This window comes from Zingiber officinale, chromosome 1B (genome assembly GCF_018446385.1).
Source record: "Zingiber officinale cultivar Zhangliang chromosome 1B, Zo_v1.1, whole genome shotgun sequence".
In the NCBI taxonomy this organism is placed as follows: domain Eukaryota; kingdom Viridiplantae; phylum Streptophyta; class Magnoliopsida; order Zingiberales; family Zingiberaceae; genus Zingiber; species Zingiber officinale.
This window is the reverse complement of record NC_055986.1, coordinates 124,167,706-124,187,717: the sequence shown is the minus strand read 5'-3', so window position 1 is coordinate 124,187,717 and position 20,012 is coordinate 124,167,706. Positions and strand designations below refer to the sequence as shown.

Genomic DNA, 20,012 nt, shown 5'->3' with positions numbered 1-20,012 from the left:
TTGGGTTAACTACCCTTCTAATCGGAGTTGACACTCTCTAACCCATCTATGGGGTAGAGAAGATGCTCCTAGGAACCCAATACCTATTAGAGCTCATTGGGTTCACTAAATATTCACTAGGGATAACTTCCCTAGCAACCCTCCTAATGACCCTCTTAGGCTTTAAAGCCTTGGTCATTTGGGTCTCATCAAGGTCAACTATAGGGGTGACTTCCCTTGTGACCTTGGTAATGGTCTTCCTAGCCCTAGGTTTTGTTCCATAATCGAATGAAACATTATGATAAGTGGGCTTGACCACTTGGGACTTAGGTTTGTGACCCAAACCTTTCTTGTCCTTGGACTTGGGTTTTTGACTCTTAAACCCTAGAGATGACTTCTCCATGTTTTTAAGAGCCTTTTCTAAATTATCAAGTCTTGACCTCAAGACTTGATTTTCCCTCTCTAATACCTCAAGTGTTAATTTGTCATTTTCTCTTGAGATATTCCTAGGCATGTGTCTAGTCTTCTTGGGATTTCTACCTAGGTTTTCCTTAACTTTAGAAGCGTTAATCCTAGGGTTGGTATTTCTAGTGTTATCCTTACCTAGGCTAACATGTTTAGCTCCTAAGCACATGTATTGGTTCCTAAGGTTAACATGCTTATCATTATTAACAATTGCAACAAAACTACTAGCATGAGTTTTATTAGAATTACAATAATGAACCTTAGAGATTACCTTAGGGTTTGCCTTAGCCCCCCTATTGATGTGCTTGGTTTCTTATCCTTGTGAGGTTGCCTCCCCCTCGGACATTGGCTCCTATAGTGTCCCCTTCGCTTGCATTGGAAGCACACCACGTGCTCCTTGCCTTTGCGTATCGGGCCTCCGGCTTCCCTGACCTTAGGCGCCGGTGGAGTCTTCCTAACTCTCTTTGGACATTTGCTCTTGTAATGTCCATACTCCCTACACTCAAAGCATAATATATGTAATTTGCTCGAAATTAAAGTGTTTGAGTTACCTAGGTTTGTGGATGGAGATGAGCTTTCTTCTTCATCCCTTCCGGAGGTAGAATCTTCTTCTTGCTCCAATCTTGAACAAGAGGAACTCTCCTCCTCTTCTTCCTTGGATGTTGAGTAGCCCTCAACTCCCAATTCGCTCCCTCCATGATGTGAGCTACTTGGCTCACTAGGCTCCTCTTCATGGCTTGAAGTGGAGCTCTCCTCATGGTACTTGGCCAAGTTATCCCATAATTCCTTGGCATTGTTGTAACCTATCTTACACAAGATGTTAGTAGGCAATGAAAATTCAATTATTCTCGTTACCTCTTCGTTGATTTCGGATTTGTGAATTTGTTCTCTTGTCCACTCCTTCTTCTCAAGTGGTTTTCCTTCCTTATCCACCGGAGGAATAAAACCTTCTTGTACACAAAACCAATTCATTATGTTAGTCATAAGAAAGTACTTCATCCTTACCTTCCAATACGCGAAGTCGCCGCATTCGTAGAAGGGTGGAATGGTGATGTCTTCTCCATAGAGATCCACTCTCTAGCTTTGCTCCCACGGGTGTTGATCCGATGAAGAGCGACCTCGCTCTGATACCACTTGTTAGGATCGTTCGTACTCGGCTAGAGAGGGGGGGGCGTGAATAGCCGACCCCAATTCGTCGTTTCTTTCTACAAAACGTGTTAGCGCAGCGGAAAATACAAAGAAACGAAAGAGAAGAAAACCAAACCTTAACACAAGGATGTAACGAGGTTCGGAGATTAGGGCTCCTACTCCTCGGCGTGTCCGTAAGGTGGACGAGTCCAGTCAATTCGTCGGTGGATGAGTCCCCGGAAACCCGGCTAATAGATACTCCTTGTGGGTGGAGAAACCTCGCCACAATAACTCGCAACAGCAAGATAGAATACAAGGAATACAAGAAGTAAATACAATGAATGTAACAATACAAGCTTGCCTTCTTGTCGTCGACTGAAGTCCTGGAAGCAACAACTTCACGGACGAATGCAACAGCAAGCCAGTAAAGAAAACTGTCGGGGAAGCTCACGCGAAGCTTCAGCAGCGGTTGAGCTCAGCAAAGTTCGGAGGACCAGAAGAAGCAGAAGCTTCAGGCAGTCCCTGATCGATCCATGGACCGATCAGGAAACATCCTGATCGGTCTGCAGACCGATCAGGGAAGAAGCCTTCGCTTCTGTTCCGTCCCTGATCGGTCCATGGACCGATCAGGAAACATCCTGATCGATCTGCAGACCGATCAGGGAACCTTCTGATCGGTCCACAGACCGATCAGGGAACCTTCTGATCGGTCCGTAGACCGATCGGGCTTCTCTTCTCTGCTAGTTTGCCACTGATCTCCTTCTGATTGGTCTCCAGACCGATCAGATAACCATCAGTAGCATACTGATCGGTCACTGATCGGTCACCAGACCGATCAGATGAGCCATGTATCATTGGATCGGTCTGCAGCCCGATCCAAACTTCTCAGCCCTAAACCTAAGGCTTCCACACCAACATCCGGTCAACCTTGACCTGTTGGTATATCATGCCTAGCATCTGGTCACTCCCTTGACCTGCTAGCACTCCTCGCTAAGTGTCCGGTCAATCCCTTTGACCCACTTAGACTTTTCCACACCAGATGTCCGATCATCTCTGATCCATCTGGATTTTCCTCTTCGTGCCAAGTATCCGATCACTCCCTTGATCTACTTGGACTTTCCAACACCAGATGTCCGATCACCCTTGATCCATCTGGATTTTCCCTTGCCTGGCTTCACTCACCAGGACTTTCACCTAGCTTCACTCACTAGGGTTTTCACCTGACTTTACTCACCAGGATTTCCACACTGCCTAACATCCCTGTTAGGACTTTGCCACTGCCTGGCTTCACTCACCAGGACTTTCCAACTGCCTAACATCCCAGTTAGGACTTTCCCATTGCCTGGCTTCAGTCACCAGGACTTTCCAACTGCCTAACATCCCAGTTAGGACTTTCCCACTGCCTGGCTTCACTCACCAGGACTTTCCACACTGCCTAACATCCCAGTTAGGACTTTCCCACTGCCTGGCTTCACTCACCAGGACTTTCCAACTGCCTAACATCCCAGTTAGGACTTTCCCTCGTGCCAAGCTCCCTGCTTGGACTTCTCCGTGCCAAGTCTCCATACTTGGACTTTTCCAGTTGCCAAGTCTCCATACTTGGACTTTTCCCGTGCCAAGTCTCCACACTTGGACTTTTCGCGTGCCAAGCTCCCTGCTTGGACTTTTTCCCGAATCAGGTCAACCAGGTCAACCAGGTCAACCTTGACCTACGGTTGCACCAATAATCTCCCAAACATCTATTATTGTCCCATATCAAGAATAGAACTTCTCTTCTCGTCAAACATAACTCGTCAAACATCAAAACACAACTCGAGTCAAGTCAACTCGAGTCTGGTCAACCAGGTCAACCTTGACCTAAGATTGCACCAACAGGTTAGACAAGAGAAAAGAGTATCTCTAAGGCTAACGACGTATCCTGTCAGACCTGCAAAGAGGTAGGTCTACTTGAACTGGTTGTTGTTGCTCAACTCCTTGTGCAACAATCTCATCACCCACAACATTTTGCGATTCCAGTTCAACTTCCATCAAGGCTTCAGTGCTATGGTCCATATCTTGAACTTCTTCAAGATCGAACGTACTCCCACTAGTTTTTCTAGAAACAAAGTCCTTTTCTAGAAATACCCCAATCTTAGCCACAAATATTTTGTGGTGACTGGGACTGTAGAAGTAATATCCTTTCGTTTCCTTGGGATATCCTATGAAATAGCACTTATCGGATTTGGGTCTCAGTTTGTCCGAGACTTGACGTCAAACATAAGCCTCACAACCCCAAATCCTCATAAAAGATATCTGAGCATTTCTCCCAGTCCATATCCTATATGGTGTCTTTATCACAGCTTTAGATGGAACACGGTTAAGTGTGAAGGCTGCTGTGTCTAGAGCATATCCTCAAAAAGATATAGGAAGATCTGTGTGACTCATCATAGATCGTACCATATCTAATAGGGTACGATTCCCCCTTTCAGATACATCATTCCACTGTGGTGTTCCAGGAGGAGTGAGTTGGGATAGAATCTCACACTCAGCTAGATAGTCACGAAACTCATGGCTAAGGTATTCACCACCTCGATCTGATCGAAGTATTTTAATACTCTTGTCTAGCTAGTTTTGTACTTCATTCTTGAATTCTTTGAACTTTTCAAAGGATTGTGACTTATGTGTCATCAGATACACATAACCATATCTACTGAAGTCATCAGTAAATGTAATGAAGTACCTAAAATCACCTCTGGCAGTGACATTGAAAGGGCCACATACATCACTATGTATAAGTCCTAACAAGTCAGTTGCTCTTTCGTTGTGTCCAGTCTTGGTCATCTTGCCCAGTAGGCATGACTCGCATGTCTCATATGATTTAAAATCAAATGAGTCCAGCAAACCATCTTTATGGAGCTGGGATAAGCGATTCTCATTTATATGGCCTAAACGACAATGCCAGAGATAGGTTCGGTTCATTTCATTTGACTTAAACCTTTTGGTGCTTATGTTATAGATGGGGTTCTCTAAGTCTAGAATGTAAAGCCCATTCATCAGAGGTGCACTATAATAGAACATATCTTTCAAATAAACGGAACAACATTTGTTCTTTATTATAAAAGAAAAGCCTTTCTTGTCTAAACAAGAAACTGAAATGATGTTCTTTGTGAAAGCAGGCACATAATAACATTCATCTAATTCTAGTACAAGTCCAGAGGGCAGAGATAGAAAGTAAGTTCCTACAGCAACAACAGCAACCCGTGCTCCATTGCCTACTCGTAGGTCCACCTCGCCCTTCGTCAATGCCCTGCTATTTCTCAGCGCCTGCACATTAGTACAAATGTGAGAAGCACATCCGGTATCTAATACCCACGATGAAGAAATAGAAAGATTTACTTCTATAACATATATACCTGAAGTAGAAGTCTCATTTCTCTTCTTCTTAAGATCTTCCAGGTATCCTTTGCAGTTCCTCTTCCAGTGCCTGGTCTGACCGCAGTGGAAGCAGGTAGCATCCTTGGCAACCCCTCCTTTAGGTTTCATTACCTTGCCTTTGCCCTTAGCTTGGGACTTTCCCTTACTTTTAGGCTTGCCTTTGCCTTTATGCTTTTGCACCATCAAAATAGAGTTGGGATTTACCTTCTTAAGGTTGAGCTCAGCAGTTCGCAACATGCTTAGCAGCTCAGGCAGTGGCTTATCAATTTCGTTCATGTTGTAATTTATGACAAATTGACTGTAACTTTCTGGCAAGGATTGCAAGATCAAGTCAGTGGCCAGTTCTTGGCCAAGTGGGAATCTCAACCTCTGTAGGTTCTCTATATACCCAATCATCTTGAGTACATATGGACCTACGGGAGTCCCATCTTGCATCTTGCACTGAAACAGTGCCTTAGAGATCTCGAATCTCTCGTGTCTTGCTTGTCCTTGATATAGTAGACGAAGATGTTCAACCATATCATAAGCAATCATCAACTCGTGTTGCTTCTGAAGCTCAGAGTTCATGGTTGCGAGCATGAGACATGACACATCTAATGCATCATCTTGATGCTTCTTATAAGCATCTCGGTCGGCTCGCGTGGCAGTGGCAGGAGGTGCCTCCGGAATGGGCTGCTCTAGGACGTACAATTTTCTTTCTTGTGTGAGAACGATTCTCATATTCCTGTACCAGTCCAAGAAATTAGCTCCATTGAACTTGTCATTATCAAGGACAGAACTCAGGGAGAAAATGTTCATGTTTGTCGACATGACAATTTACAACATAAATAAAGCAGAAAGTAAATATCATATTCCACTAAACATTTAATTAGGTATTGAACTAAATGATGCTCCCACTGAATTATAGGGCTTTTATAGAATCAAGTCATGGATGTGGTCAAACCACACTACTAGATTCATACCAATTAGTTATAATTCTCGTGGGACAAGATTCACATCATACTATGCCTTGAGTTAGTTTTGGCTAAATCGCCCAAGACTTAGTATGATCGGTAGATAACTAATTATCAATTACATCTCTATGCAACTCTTGTTTATAGGATCAAGATAAATGTGATCTTTATCCTATCTTCCCAACTGTTGAAAAATGTCTATAGTTTTACACAATCCAATTGAGTTAACTAATTATACTCAATCTAATTGAATTTGTACTCACCCAAGCTTTGATAGGCGGGACCAAGATTGTCCCTCCGCACCCTACCAAGATAATATGTGTACTCACCCAAGCTTTGGTAGATTCAACAACAACAAATGATCGAGGTAGTGATGGGTATCAAAACTTGGTAGGCATTTCGAGTTGACTTGATTAAGATCTAATCTAATCATGAATGTGTATCACATACGCATTAAGGCACTAATTATCCTATATTAGCATGCATCACATACATACAAGCAATGATAGATAATTAATTTGTGATGAGGTCATGACCCTACTACGATCTTCTCAAGCCAATGAAAAGATCGGACGGTCAACCTAGGGTTAACGACTTCTTCAAGCACCTTCTATTGACCGCCATGTGTTGACATCACCCTCCTCGTAACTCCTTCTTGAGTGGACCTTCCACCGCTTCATTTTATACATTACAAATATGAAACTCGAGTTACAAGGAGGCACGACGCGCAGGTCGCATATCATATACAACACGCACAATATAAAAATGACGCGCATGCCATATTATGAATTACAACATAATTTTAACCAATCACATTGGGGTTTTTGGGTCATGACCATCACAATATCATATATAATCCTAAATTATGTATTTTACATAAATTTCTATAATTTTACTACTGTTTTATCAATTTTATGAGTCACACCTTCTCGGTGGTCCCGTTTAGCGATTTTCAGGCGCGATCGTGAGACAATGTCCCTTGCGGGGTTTGGGGCAGCGCCCCTTCTCACGAAATGAATATCGCGAGTGTCCCAAACTGATCTAATAATGCCTTAAGTTGCTGTCCCAAACAAAAATAACTTTGTTTGGGCGAGACCTTGCCGTTTCGGAAGGTTTTTCTCGATATTTGAAGCCTACAAGTGTCTAAGCACTTGTTGTTTCGCCTCTACAAGAAAAATACTCACAAAATCCATAAAAGTAGAAAAATTATAGAAACTTACAGATATAAAACCTTTTCGTAATAACTAATACAAACATGTACAAGCTTCGCACGTGGCTCTGATACCACTGTTAGGATCGAAAAGAATTTAGATATCTCCACAATGATATGATATTGTCCACTTTGGACCTAATCCCTCATGGTTTTGCTCTTGGGCTCTTCCCAAAATGCCTCATATCAATGGAGATATCATCCATCTTTTTAACCCCATGATCTTTCCCATGTGTTTTCAATGTGGATGTTTACAACCTTGCAACCCCAACAATCCCACCCTCAAACAAAGGACCATAGGCTTCACACGTCCGATTCTTGACCCACCAGGTCTTCCTGCCCCTCGGTCCACCTGACCTACTAGAACTTCATTGCCTAGTCGCAACTAGGACTTTCTGCTTGGTGTCTGGTCCTCTTGATCCAAACATAGGAGCCCTCACTTTCTTTGTTCGAGGTCAATATTGTACCCACATGGCTCAATTAGGTCATAGCTCTTGTGCAAAGTTGGCGGTTAAACCTTCTGACAGTCCAGGCTCTGATACCAATTGTTGGATCGAAAAGAATTTAGATATCTCCACAATATCATGATATTATCCACTTTGGGCCTAAGCCCAAAGTGTGCGAAGATAAATATAAAACTTTCAAGTACATGTTTGTCTATACTAGATCTACCTTAGATCTACATGAAAAGAGCGTTACCCTTATAACGAAGCCCTTCGCTTATCCCGCTCGTCCAAAGAGTTGTCAGATCTCGTAGAGTGTCAAGCGTACACTCCTCTACACGTATCTACATGGACAAAAGGTGGAGAAAAACCACTTAGAGTGTGCTAGCACTCTTGGTGGTCACGGCAATGGAGGAGAGGGAGAGAAAGAGAAGAGAGGAAGAAGAAGAAGAAGTTACAACAAGCACAAAATCTTGCACTCATGTGGCCGGCCACATAAAGGAGGGTTTTAAACCTCCATGTAATACCAAGAGTTATGGCTCTTGGTCTTCCACATGAGGTGGCACACAATGCTGTGGCCTTGATGATGTGGAACATCATCATTGGCCGACCTCATGCCAAGTCACAATGATGTGGCATTTGGTCAAGTTAAACTTGACCCTTCATCTTCCCTCTCAAGTCAAGTCAAACTTGACCTCGTCATCTCCCATGGTTGATCAAATCTAACCATTTGATTCAAATCAATTTAATTTAATGAATCTCTATTCATTGAATTAAATTGACTCAATGAATCATAATCTAAATTAGACTTATTCAACACATGAATCAAATTGAGTCCAACTCAATTAGTCTAATTTGGATTACTCTTAATCCAATTTGGTTCATCATATGAACCTAATCCTCTTGGTCCATCATATGAACCTAATCTCCATCTAATTACCCTTTGTGTGTGATCCTATAGGTTCTTGTAACGTTGGCAATGCTCCTAAACCCATTTAGAAACATAAGTAATGAGCGATATCTAGCAACACATCATTACTACCCAAGTTACAAGAATGTTGAGATCCAACATCACCTTTGTGACTACTAATTGTGACTCTCACAATATATGACAATGTCCTTCTATCCTAGACATCTAGATTGATCAATTGAGGCATAGACTGTGTCATCCTTTAATCAATCTATGTCTTGAACTCCAAGTAGACTTACTATAATCAAATGAGCTCAATATCTCATATTGACTCATTTGGGCATGACCATGCACTTAGTGATCTTACTCTATCAAGAATCATGATGTAACTCCCGTCATATAGGAGCGATAGATCACATCTACATCACTCACATCCCTCCGCATAATTTGTTACATACCCAATAATCGCCTTTATAGTCCACCCATTTACGAGTAACGTTTGACGAAGCCAAAGTATGCAACTTCTTATGTAGGGAACCATAGTGACTTCAGGTCCAAGGACTAATGGGCATACTAATAGTCACATGAGAAAGTATATGACACTCATATAACGATCCATGATACTTTCTCATGACGGGTCATTCAGTATACATTCTCCAATGCATATCCATGTGTCAACTTGATATCTCTATATCCATGACTTGTAAGATCCAGTCATCGAGTTGACCTACATACTAGTCTCATTGTATTAACATTGCCCCTGAATGTTAATACTTGACTAGGAATGATTAAGAGTAGTGTTCTCTATATCATCTCATTATCGATTCAATCAATCGATTGATATAGATAAGAACCTTCTACTCAAGGACGTTATTATACTTAGTTATTTGGCACAAATACAAGTAAATATAATAACCATAAAGAAATGACTTTATAAATATATAGGAATATGATATATCGAGTTCATACAACAATCATCACATGATTGGCTCTAGGGCTCTCACTAACATCACTACCTAAGGCTTTTCCTTTACGCCTATCTCAAACAAGTGCTTCTCCCGAAGATTCTTGGAATACTCCTCCTTGGCCCAGCTACTTAGGTAGTGTGTGGAAGAGTGCTCGAGGGCACCAGATTGGTGAAAGAGGCGCATGAAGCAAATGAGCAAGGCCTTCCTCTTGAACTCCTCTTTCCCTCTGAACGGCTGTGGGATTTTAGCAATGGTAGTGTACCTCCAGTAGCTGCTTGTCGTTGCTACAATGTTTTTTGCACTCGAGCCTCAACAATCATATTGAATTTCTCAGGCGTTAAAGTAACAATTGTGAGTTTTCCAGCTTCTTCCATCTCGAAGCTTCAGATTCAGGCGGAGATTTTCACAGACGACGCTAAATTTGAACCTGTCTGAAGGCTAGGGAGATGATGCGTTGGCTTAGGTAGATGGTCTGTTGACCGGCGGAAGATTTCTTTAATCGTCGATGGAGCTCCTCAACGATCTTACGTATAATTCGACAATCCAACAAAGTGTTAGTGACCAAAAACCAAGGAAGGGGTCCTTGACAAGATCATTCGACACTCAAGTCAATATGTTTTTTGACGAGTGGGTGAAGAAGAATAGTAGAGGATATGTGTGAGAGTAAGGACTAGATGATGCTCATTACGTACCTTGCTAACAGAGAGGATCTCATCTTTATATACCACCTCTCACAACCTCCGTGATCGTGAGGTGGCCCCTTGCGTCGGAGTTTGTTAGGTGATGGAAAAAGTACAGTCTGGGTGTTTCATAATGATAGTCCGAGGATTTTTTTTTTCTACCCACAGATGTACCTCTTTTGGCGTTTATGATTTACGCCATTATTGAGGCGGTTAAGAGAATATGCTGTCGTAATTAGCTGGCTTATGAGAGACATAATAACTTTCGAAGAAGGCTTCAATGGAATATTCTCCGACAAGTTCTGGTAAGTTGTTATAATGTTGTCTGCTCCTTGTCTGCTAAATATATCTCGGTCGGTCCATAAAGCTGGATGTATTGTTTATCATTGTATCAATCTGCTCTGTCATATATTAAATACTGCCAAGATCTGTTCAGAAACTAATATAGTACCCATAATATGCCCAAGATCCATTCAAGGCGTCATATGATAAATTATGCATGTTAGAGTTTTATTTTAGGGGCAATATGACATCAAGTAACTTAAACTCGGTCGACCTTTGTCTGGCCGACCGTATATGTAGAGTTTTCTAAGGATAAGTGTCTTTAAGCTCGCCCAGTCTTTGCCCGACCGGGCTTACGCCTAGAGCCTTATGTTCGACCGACCTTTATCCGATCGATCTGGTATAAAGAGGTTTATGAGGCTAAATGTCTTTAAGTCTGTCCGGTCTTTTGCTTGGTCGGGCATACACATAGAGCCTTATGCTCGACTGACTTTTATCTGTCCAATCTAGTATAAAGAGGTTTGTGAGGGTAAGGGTCTTTAAGCCCGCCCAGTCTTTGCCCGGCCGAGCGTACACATAGAGTCTTATGCTCGACCGACCTTTATTCAACTGATCTAGTATAAAGAGGTTTATGAGCCTAAGTGTCTTTAAGCAAGCTCAGTCTTTGGCGTACACATAGAGCCTTATGCTCGATCGACCTTTATCCGGTCGATCTAGTATAAAGAGATTTATGAGACTAAATGTCTTTAAACCCGCCTGATTTTTGCCTAGACGGGCATACATATAAAGTCTTATGCTCGATCGACCTTTATCCAACCGATCTTGTCACGCCCCGAGAAAGTCTCTGTCCGAAGAAATTTCGGCAACACCTCCCCTGTACGGGTGACAATCTGAAGCATTTCTACAGACACAATATACATCATCCACATGCGGCTGGAATATATATACACAACCACGTAGTTAATAATCTCAGCCTACACGGCTGGACAAGTATAACAACAACCACGCAGTTATATATATTTTAAACAACCCACTCGGCTGAAATCAAAACCAATACAACGGAAAAACATAAAATACTAGCCTATACAAAACCAAATAAATCACTGCTAGCCGGCTAGGCTTACACCACACAACAACACAACACAACAATATAACAATTCCAAAAATAAAATCGGAACACAAAGCTAAATACACCAATTATAAATACCGAAGTAAAAGTACACAAACGCGTAGACATGTCTTCTGATGTGATGTGGGGACCGGCAGCCAGGATACTCCAAGCGTCTCCATAAACAACCTAGTACCTGAAAAAGATAGTGTCCGCGGGGGTGAGTTCAACAACTCAGCGAATATCAATGGACATGAGTAGTAAGATATATCTAACAGCAACAAACATGGAATACAGCTTCCTAATCATATATAGGGAATATGCAAAACTGAAAGGTAACTGAGGAAGCTGTACTCACCAGGAACTCCTATCCAAACAAAAGAGTCGTCAACCGAAAGTGTCAATAATCCTGTATGCAGGTCAAAGGTATGCATCCAACCAAAATGTAGCAACCAAATGCAGCAAACACAATCACAAGAAATAAATGCATCAATGCATATGATGCTAATGATGCGTCCTGGTCACCCCTGACGCCAGTCAGTCATCTCATACACAAATGGCGAGACCGAGTGGGTAGGGTTGTGACAACCGTGCACTCTGTCGTCACTGCTCCTGATGAGTGACCGAGTGGACGGGATGCTGTCGGAGTACTCCTATCCTCTTACCCCAAATCCTAAATGGGGGAGCTCAATGCTCTTATCTCTCGGTACACGAGGACGGGGAGGTATCTCTGTCGGCTACCACGCTGAGTCACCTGACCAACGGAGCCAAACAGAGTCCACCGTCTGCCGGCTACCACGCTGCTACACTAAATGCCAGCGGAGCCAAACAGAGCGGAACTGTCTGCCGGCTACCACGCTGAGTCCTCAGACCAACGTAGCCAAACAGCAGAACCGCCACACACATGTCTGATATACCACTAATCCATGAGTGGTGGTGTGTGCAGTACATGTAACTGGCGATGTGCTCAACCATAGTGGAGCCGACAATCGCGCAGCATGCAACCATGATGCATGACACTAAGCATAGCAATAAACTGATCAGCATAACCATATTCATATATATATAATATGGGTACCACAGTATCAGTAAGTCAAATCCACGGATCTAGGGTATACAGGTCCTCTATGGTATCACAACTTAGATCCTGAACATATCCCTCTCCATAACATATGTACCAACAATATGCACAGACCAAAGAAAAAGGGGTCGAGGTACACCAATCAGATATGATATACAAATATAGGTACACAAGTCAGGTATGGTATAAAAACCTAGGTATCAGATAATCTAGATACACATGCCAGAAATAAAATCCAGAACCTAGTCCTAACCTCAGTAAAGCATGGTATGTCACTTACTCTAGGAACTAAGGTACTCATGGCAATAATCACGAGGTATAAACATGGATACCTAACAAGCGATAAAATAGAACATGTTATGGATATCAAACTGACATACCAAAGACAATCATGATTATTGCATGTAGCTATAAAATACTATGCATATCCAATTGACAATATCATAAAAGATAAGTCAAGAGGTACCCGCCTCAAAATAACAAGATCCAAATCGGTCCCAATTCGCCGTCAAGATGCTCGTCTCGCATCAAAGTCCTGTGATATCAATGTGTATATTATTATTTTTTTTTATTTAGCTACAATCCAGAGAAATGGCTAATTAAAATCCTTAAGGCTAAATTAGGGTAAACCCTAATCAACCTAACCATCCAGTATAATTCACCTACAACCAAAATAATCATACCTAAAACAACATGTATCAAGAAGTGCCAACTCAACCACACTCCAAACCCTTACCTTAGGGTTGCTGGACCAAAGATTTTGCTGGAGACAGAGGTTGTTGCTCAAGCAGGAAACTCCACCGACTGTCCAAGCAAGAATCAAGAACTGAGATCGACCACAGGAATCAAACCACAACCCTAATTTCCAACATAACCTGAGCACTTTACCTCTTCCTTTACTGCCTGCAACGACCAAGGACCGGACAAGGCTGCTGTTGGAAACCCTAGTGCCAGAAACTCAAGCCGATAACAAGGTGGCTACTGGCACTCGACGGCTAGCCGACCGACGCTAGATCATAAGGGCGGTGGCGAGCGAAGCACACTGCAGGAGGGCAGTGTCAGAGATAGCTAGGGCAGAGTGGGACGGCGGCGCTGCAAATCTAGGGCACAGTGTTGCTCTGGTCCGTCGGCATCGGCTGTGGCGACCGGAAAACGCAATAGGGCAAGGGAGGCAACGGCGCTAGGGCACAACCCAATCAACGCTGGCATTGTTGGACAGCGTCGGCCGATCAACTCCCTTGTGGCGTCGGCGGAGATGCTAGGGCACAGAGGAGAGGTCGGCGACACTGCGGTGGTCGGCGCTGGGGACTGCAGAGAGGCTAGGCTCGGCGCTGCTCGGCGTCGGAAGAAAGAGAGGAAGAGGAAATCGGCTGGGGAAGAAGTAGAAGGAGGAGGCGTCGGCGCGAGGTGGTTAGGGCACGGGTCGCGGCAGGGAAGAAATAGAAGCGTTCGGCGAAAACAAGAAAGAAAAGAAAAAGAAAATAAATTAGTAAATCTAACTTTTCCTCGCTTAAATGGGGTAGCCTAAACAGACTTTCCCGGGTCCTATTTTTATCCCCGTAAACTCGTCCATACGAGTTCCGAAAAATTCCCAGAAAATTTCTAAAAAATTTCAGAAAATTCCCTTATCATTATTCGTCATTTTTCGGTATTTTACAGATCTAGTATATAAAGAGGTTTATGAGGCTAAGTGTCTTTAAGTCCGCCCGATCTTTGCCCGGTCGTGGGCGCACACATAGAATCTTATGCTTGACCGATGTTTATCCGGCCGATCTAGTATAAAGAGATTTATAAGGCTAAGTGTCTTTAAGCCCGCCTGATCTTTGTCGGTCGGGCGTATACATAAAGTCTTATGCTCGACCGACCCTTTGTTCGACCGTCCGAGTATACAGATTTTTAGAAGGCTTAAGTATCTAAAGCTTGGTTGGTCTTTCCTCCGACCAAGCCCCTTTGAATTCGGTCAGTCATTTACTGACCAGGCATATTATTTCTTTAGTTTCTAGAGTCCTTATATTCGATCGAATTTGTAATCGGATAGTCTTATCCGAGCGTCCTGCTTTAGAGTCGTACGGGTAGGACCTGAGAACTTCAAGGTTGAGCGATCAACAAAATCAAATGCAAAATACTCCTTTATCCTAACTTTAATTATCATATCATCTTAATTTTGATCATCACATCATCTAGATCTAGATGCGGTCGATATAATCCATATAAGCCGTAATTGACTAAGCAAATGCAATCAACGCAGTAATTTGATTGAGATTTTGTTTATTTAGAAATAAAATATATGTAGATTTTTTTATTGGCAAATGATCGGATTTGATAGACAATAAAAAAGAAATTGTTTCTACTTATTGATCTTAATTAATGGTTGAATCACGGGCTAGAAAGTTGTTCTATAAACCCCTCAAAAACATAAAAAGTGCAAGGAAAAAAAACTGATAATTTAAATTAGTCTTATTGGTTATTTTTGGATGATCGATTTAGTTTCATAGAAAATTTAGATCAATTATCATACGATGATCAGTTCAGAAATTTAGTATCATTTGATTACGCGCATCTCCTATTTAAAGTAAAAATTTATGCAAATATGCCATAGCGGAAATTTAAATCATGGGTATCTGAATGACAATCTATATATCCTATAGTGACATCATAGCCCAGGGACAAAAAAAAAAAAAAATTAAAAAAAAATTGTAAGAAAGAACATGCTGAGGGTGGTCACTCTTGAGCTAATTAGAGGGTCAAGCGTGCTCCTGGTGGAGCCAATTATTTTCTTTTTTTTTCCCCTCTTCCCCTTTACCTTTATATTTTGGTGATTAATTGCGTTCAATCTCTTTTTTTTTTTTTTTTTTTTTTTTTTTTTTTTTCTTTTGGCTCGATCATGAGCTTTTGGCTCATCAACAACAAAGTTTTCTTTAACTTTGCGTGCATAAGGCTTTGTTAATCTAAGTTGTCTTGAATCAACTTTAATAGAGGGGAAAAAGTTAATTATATAGTCAATATCAAAACGATCAGGATCGACATGACAATTCCGTGAGGATCATGACAATGCCTAATGCCTATTTGATACTAAATCTTTAAGATTTAACTTGTCTAGCACTTGATTAAATAACTATGATGATCATGACAATGATTTTAACAAATTAATTCATTTTTAAGAATTAAAATCCTAATATCTTCGAGATCCAATTCCTTAACCTTTTGTTTGGGAGGAGGTGAGTAAAGGGGAGGGAAAGGTAAACATGGGTAAAAAAAAATTTTACACTTGTTTGAGAGAGAGTGAGCCATGAAGGGGAAAGGGAAGGGGAGAGAAGGGTAAAGTTTCCCCTTGCATGCTCGGGAATCAGCGAAATTCCTTACACCCCAAATTGGGATGTAAGGAAGGGTAAGGAAAAATTATCTCAATTTTATCCTTATTTATATTTTCACATGCAGATTTATTAAAAAAATAAGAGGATATTTTTGTAAATTTATATATTTAACCTTCATTTTCATCCCTTTGAACTTTCCCTCCCTTCCAAACAAGGACAAGATAAATATATTATTTTCTCTTCCTTTCCCTCCCTTCCCCTTCCATTCCCTTTCATTAATGAACCTTACTTCACCCATCCAAACAGAAGATAAGTCGTCAATTAAATGGAAAAAATATAAATTGTCAAAGAAAACAGACTGATTCACCACCTATCAACATCACCTTATAATTTTTTTAAAATTCATATATTTTTACAAATTGTTATTTAAAAAGAGTTTACTGTTTTTATAAAAAAATCCTCTATGTGCTAGGATAATTAAATTATTTAGAATTAAAAAGATATATATTTTTTTAGTCTAGATGATGATGCCTGAGGCAGAGGCACTTTGTGTCCGGCCTTGGCTTATATATCAAGTGAAATAAAAGCATAAAAGACCGTACACAGCTCTTCTCCTCTCTTCCCAAAATCCATGAAGTGAATTCCTGTCATAAATTCAAGTCAACCCAAAGAATGAGGGCAAAAAGTGAATGCATTTACCTCAGCACTCTTGTTAATTTGTCCTAAAGTTAACATCGATGAGGTAAATTACAGACGACTACTAACCTTTAGAATAATAATTAGCACATAAGGGAGACATTTATCTCGACTTTGTCGAGATTTGAACCCCCAGAACTTATGATGACAACACTTCATGCGCTAGCCACTAGATCCATCCGAGAAGACTCAACCCCAAAGAATGTTCAATGAATGGGAGGTTGAATCCATTCTAGAGAGACTCGATCAAATTTTCCTCCATCTCACATTAGTCACATTCAATAGAGGTGCTAGCTTGATAGTCTTTTCACCTACGAGTATGTCTAGGTCAATGGTTAGTAATCATTCGTGATTTATCCCCTCCGTGTTAACTTAGGGATAAATTTGCGGGGGCGAACGAATCGTCTTTTGTCACATCTGATAGTAATTGTAAGTCCTCACGAGATGCTAGTTGGATAGAGGATGACAAATATATTATAATAAAATAAGAGATCAATTCGTCTGCCAAGAAAAAAAAAAATCTTTCTCATCCCCTAATTACTTAGCATTCGGTTATAAGTTGTAATTATTTCCCTTCACATAATTTAGGAATAGTAAATAATTGTAATTAGCTAGTTGAATCCGTGGAAGGTTCTTTATTAGCTAGTTGTATTGAGTACAAAGCAACTATAATTAAATATAGAGATATTACCATAAGTCATCAAAGTAATTATAATTAAAGACATAAGTGAGTCACTATTTTACATGGTAAGTTGGCCAGTAAAATGCCATTAAAATGTTCATATAGATCAGTAGTTGAAAGACGAAGTAAAATATGAATTCATATGGATATATAAGAAAATCACAAGGTCAGAAAAATGGGAAAAATATTTAAAGTATCTCTCAGGCTTTACTTGTACATTAAGAAATCTAACCCCACAGAAACATTCTCAAAGACCGGCATCAATAAACTATAAATAACTGATCACAAGAAGCTAACAGTTTTCTATAAGGACACAAAAAGAAAATAACATATGATTAAGTAAGTCTAAAGTGATTTATATGGACTTATTATATGGGTGGTCCAAATTAAATCTCTCACCTAATAGATTAATTTTTCTAACATTCTTCAAGTGTATCTATACTTTATTGGATATAGACAACTGAAAGAATTAAAATTTGCTAATCAAGTCTATATCTACATCTATAAGGCTAACCCTAATTAGCTAATCTTTGCCAAAACATTCTCTCGCTATTCATGAAGCTGCCACCCCCATTTGTTGGCCAACTTTGTGATAAAGCAAAAAAGCAAGGGAAAAAGAAAGTGAAAGATGGAAAGTTAGAAGAAAAATATGTATTATTTAATCAAAAGATGGGATGGAAGGGAAGGTGAATAAAAAGAAAAGGCTCCTATTTCATGTACAGAGTAGTAGCAGTGGTAGTATTCAAGGGGTTGACCTCGAAGTTAAGAATTAAACTCCGAGGAGAGTCTTCCATCTATGAATAGAGGAGGAGTTCATCATAATCATCATCATCGTCGACGACGACGACAACAGCAGCAGCAGCATGAGAGTTCCTTGGTGCAGCAAATGATGATTGGGAGTTCACCAAGCCCTAGTTTCTGGAGCATGAATGAGCTGATGATGATGCCACCTCAGGAGATGCCCAATCTGTCTTCCTCCAAGGAATTCCCTAAGTTCTTGAAGGCACTTAGTCCCAAGATCCCTTGCCATGATCAAAGATCACAAGAGCTCCCTGAGTCATGGAGCCAACTCTTGCTGTAATTTCAACACCCTTCATCTCTTTATTCCCTTTAACACATGCACATAATGAGACTTGTGATTGATATATAAATATATGTGACAGGGGAAATTTGGTGGAGGAAGAGGGAGAGTGCACATACGCTCCAATATTTGAATCATCCACTAATCTTCAAAATCTGGTTGATCATGTACTCAAGGAAGATATTAGTTACTGTGGCAATTTTGAAGAGCATCACCAAGAAGATGAACAGGGAACAAGTAGATCTCCCAGGTCTTGTGTCACTACAAGCTTCAGCAACAACAATATCTTAGACTTCTCAAATAGTAGCAAAGCAGCACAGAGAAAGCAAAATCACCAAGCAGACCATCATCACTTATCACCTGATCAGGTAAGAATTATTAATTAAACATATATTCCTTGATTTTTATGGTTGATTAATTTAAGTTTTTTTTTTCGCTTATTAATTTGCTTTCTTTAGAATTTCAATGCTAAGTGGAATGGCAACAGTGGTGGTCCATCTTTCAAGAAAGCTAGGGTTCAAGCCTCCTCAGTAGTGTCATCTCTCAAGGTTCCTTTCTCGCATGAGAAATTGTCCCAGCACTACATTAGTGAATTGAATAACTTTTTTATATCTCTTATATTCTGTTTACAGGTTAGAACGGAGAAGTTGGGAGATAGGATTGCAGCTCTACATCAGCTAGTTTCTCCATTTGGGAAGGTATTACTAAGTAGTAGTAAATTCATTAATTAATAATACTGTGCACCATAACATGAATCCATCTTCAGCCTTAGGGTTCTTTGAGTTTGTCACTCTTACCTCAAGGTTATAGACCGATAGGAAACTTTTCCAATATCTATCAACCATGGCAATGCACGCTCATGACTGACACACGAGTCTATTTTTCCTGCAGACTGACACTGCGTCTGTACTGCTGGAAACCATCGGCTACATCAGATTCCTCCACGGTCAAATTCAGGTCCACCCTCTCCCTCTCTCTTTCTCTCTCCCCCTTAAAGGGATGAGAATATTGTTTGGGTCTCGATGAGCTAGGTGAGAGGACAAGTGAGGCAGCACGCGAGCATCTTTTTGTGCAGAACTTCACAGCTTTTGTGTAGTTCTTATAGTTGCGCCAAGCTCTTGTCTCATTCTGCTGTCGCATATGTACACAGCGTGTGTTTCAGAGATTAGAAAGAAATTTACTTCGTGCAGGCTCTGAGCTCCCCGTATATAGGGAAGGCATCGAGGGACTCCACCAGCAGCCATGGATCATACCACCAAGTGGTGAGTTCAATTAATGCTTCCCTGACTTGCTATTTAAATGAAGAAAGCGCATGCATTTGACGTGTCCTGTTTGTAGGATGATGGTGATCAGGAAGGCGGAAAGGACTTGAGGAGCCGAGGGCTGTGCCTGGCGCCGGCTTCCTTCACGTTGCAAGTAGATCAGAAAGACATCGCAGCCAGTTTCTGGGCTCATAATTAATAACTTTGAAATGGGAGTTTATGATGAGAAATTAACCTGTTAATTACAGTTAGTCATCACGAGGCTTCTCGATTTAGTAGCAGTATTAAAATCATTGTAACTAATGATCAGTTAATTAGGTTCGTGATATTGGTTGAATATATTTACGTTTATATAT

At 41.0% G+C, this 20,012-nt stretch overlaps 1 protein-coding gene across 1 annotated transcript; it reads left to right on the top strand.

Annotated features, from left to right (window-relative positions):
- Nucleotides 1-18,010: 18,010 nt before the first annotated feature.
- On the top strand, nucleotides 18,011-20,012 carry LOC121995342 (transcription factor bHLH68-like). Its single transcript, XM_042549130.1, has 7 exons — nucleotides 18,011-18,390; nucleotides 18,477-18,762; nucleotides 18,853-18,942; nucleotides 19,027-19,092; nucleotides 19,286-19,351; nucleotides 19,585-19,656; nucleotides 19,733-20,012. Exons 1-7 carry the CDS (start codon nucleotides 18,110-18,112, stop codon nucleotides 19,853-19,855), a joined length of 984 nt encoding a protein of 327 aa, XP_042405064.1. The 5' UTR covers nucleotides 18,011-18,109; the 3' UTR covers nucleotides 19,856-20,012.

What these genes read in the sequence shown, in the direction of transcription:
- LOC121995342 (XM_042549130.1), top strand. Translation starts at nt 18,110, where the DNA reads ATGAATAGAGGAGGAGTTCATCATAATCATCATCATCGTCGACGACGA. An exon ending in TCATGGAGCCAACTCTTGCT is followed by an intron (nt 18,391 to 18,476) that starts GTAATTTCAACA and finishes TATATGTGACAG; the next exon opens with GGGAAATTTGGTGGAGGAAG. An exon ending in CAGTAGTGTCATCTCTCAAG is followed by an intron (nt 18,943 to 19,026) that starts GTTCCTTTCTCG and finishes TTCTGTTTACAG; the next exon opens with GTTAGAACGGAGAAGTTGGG.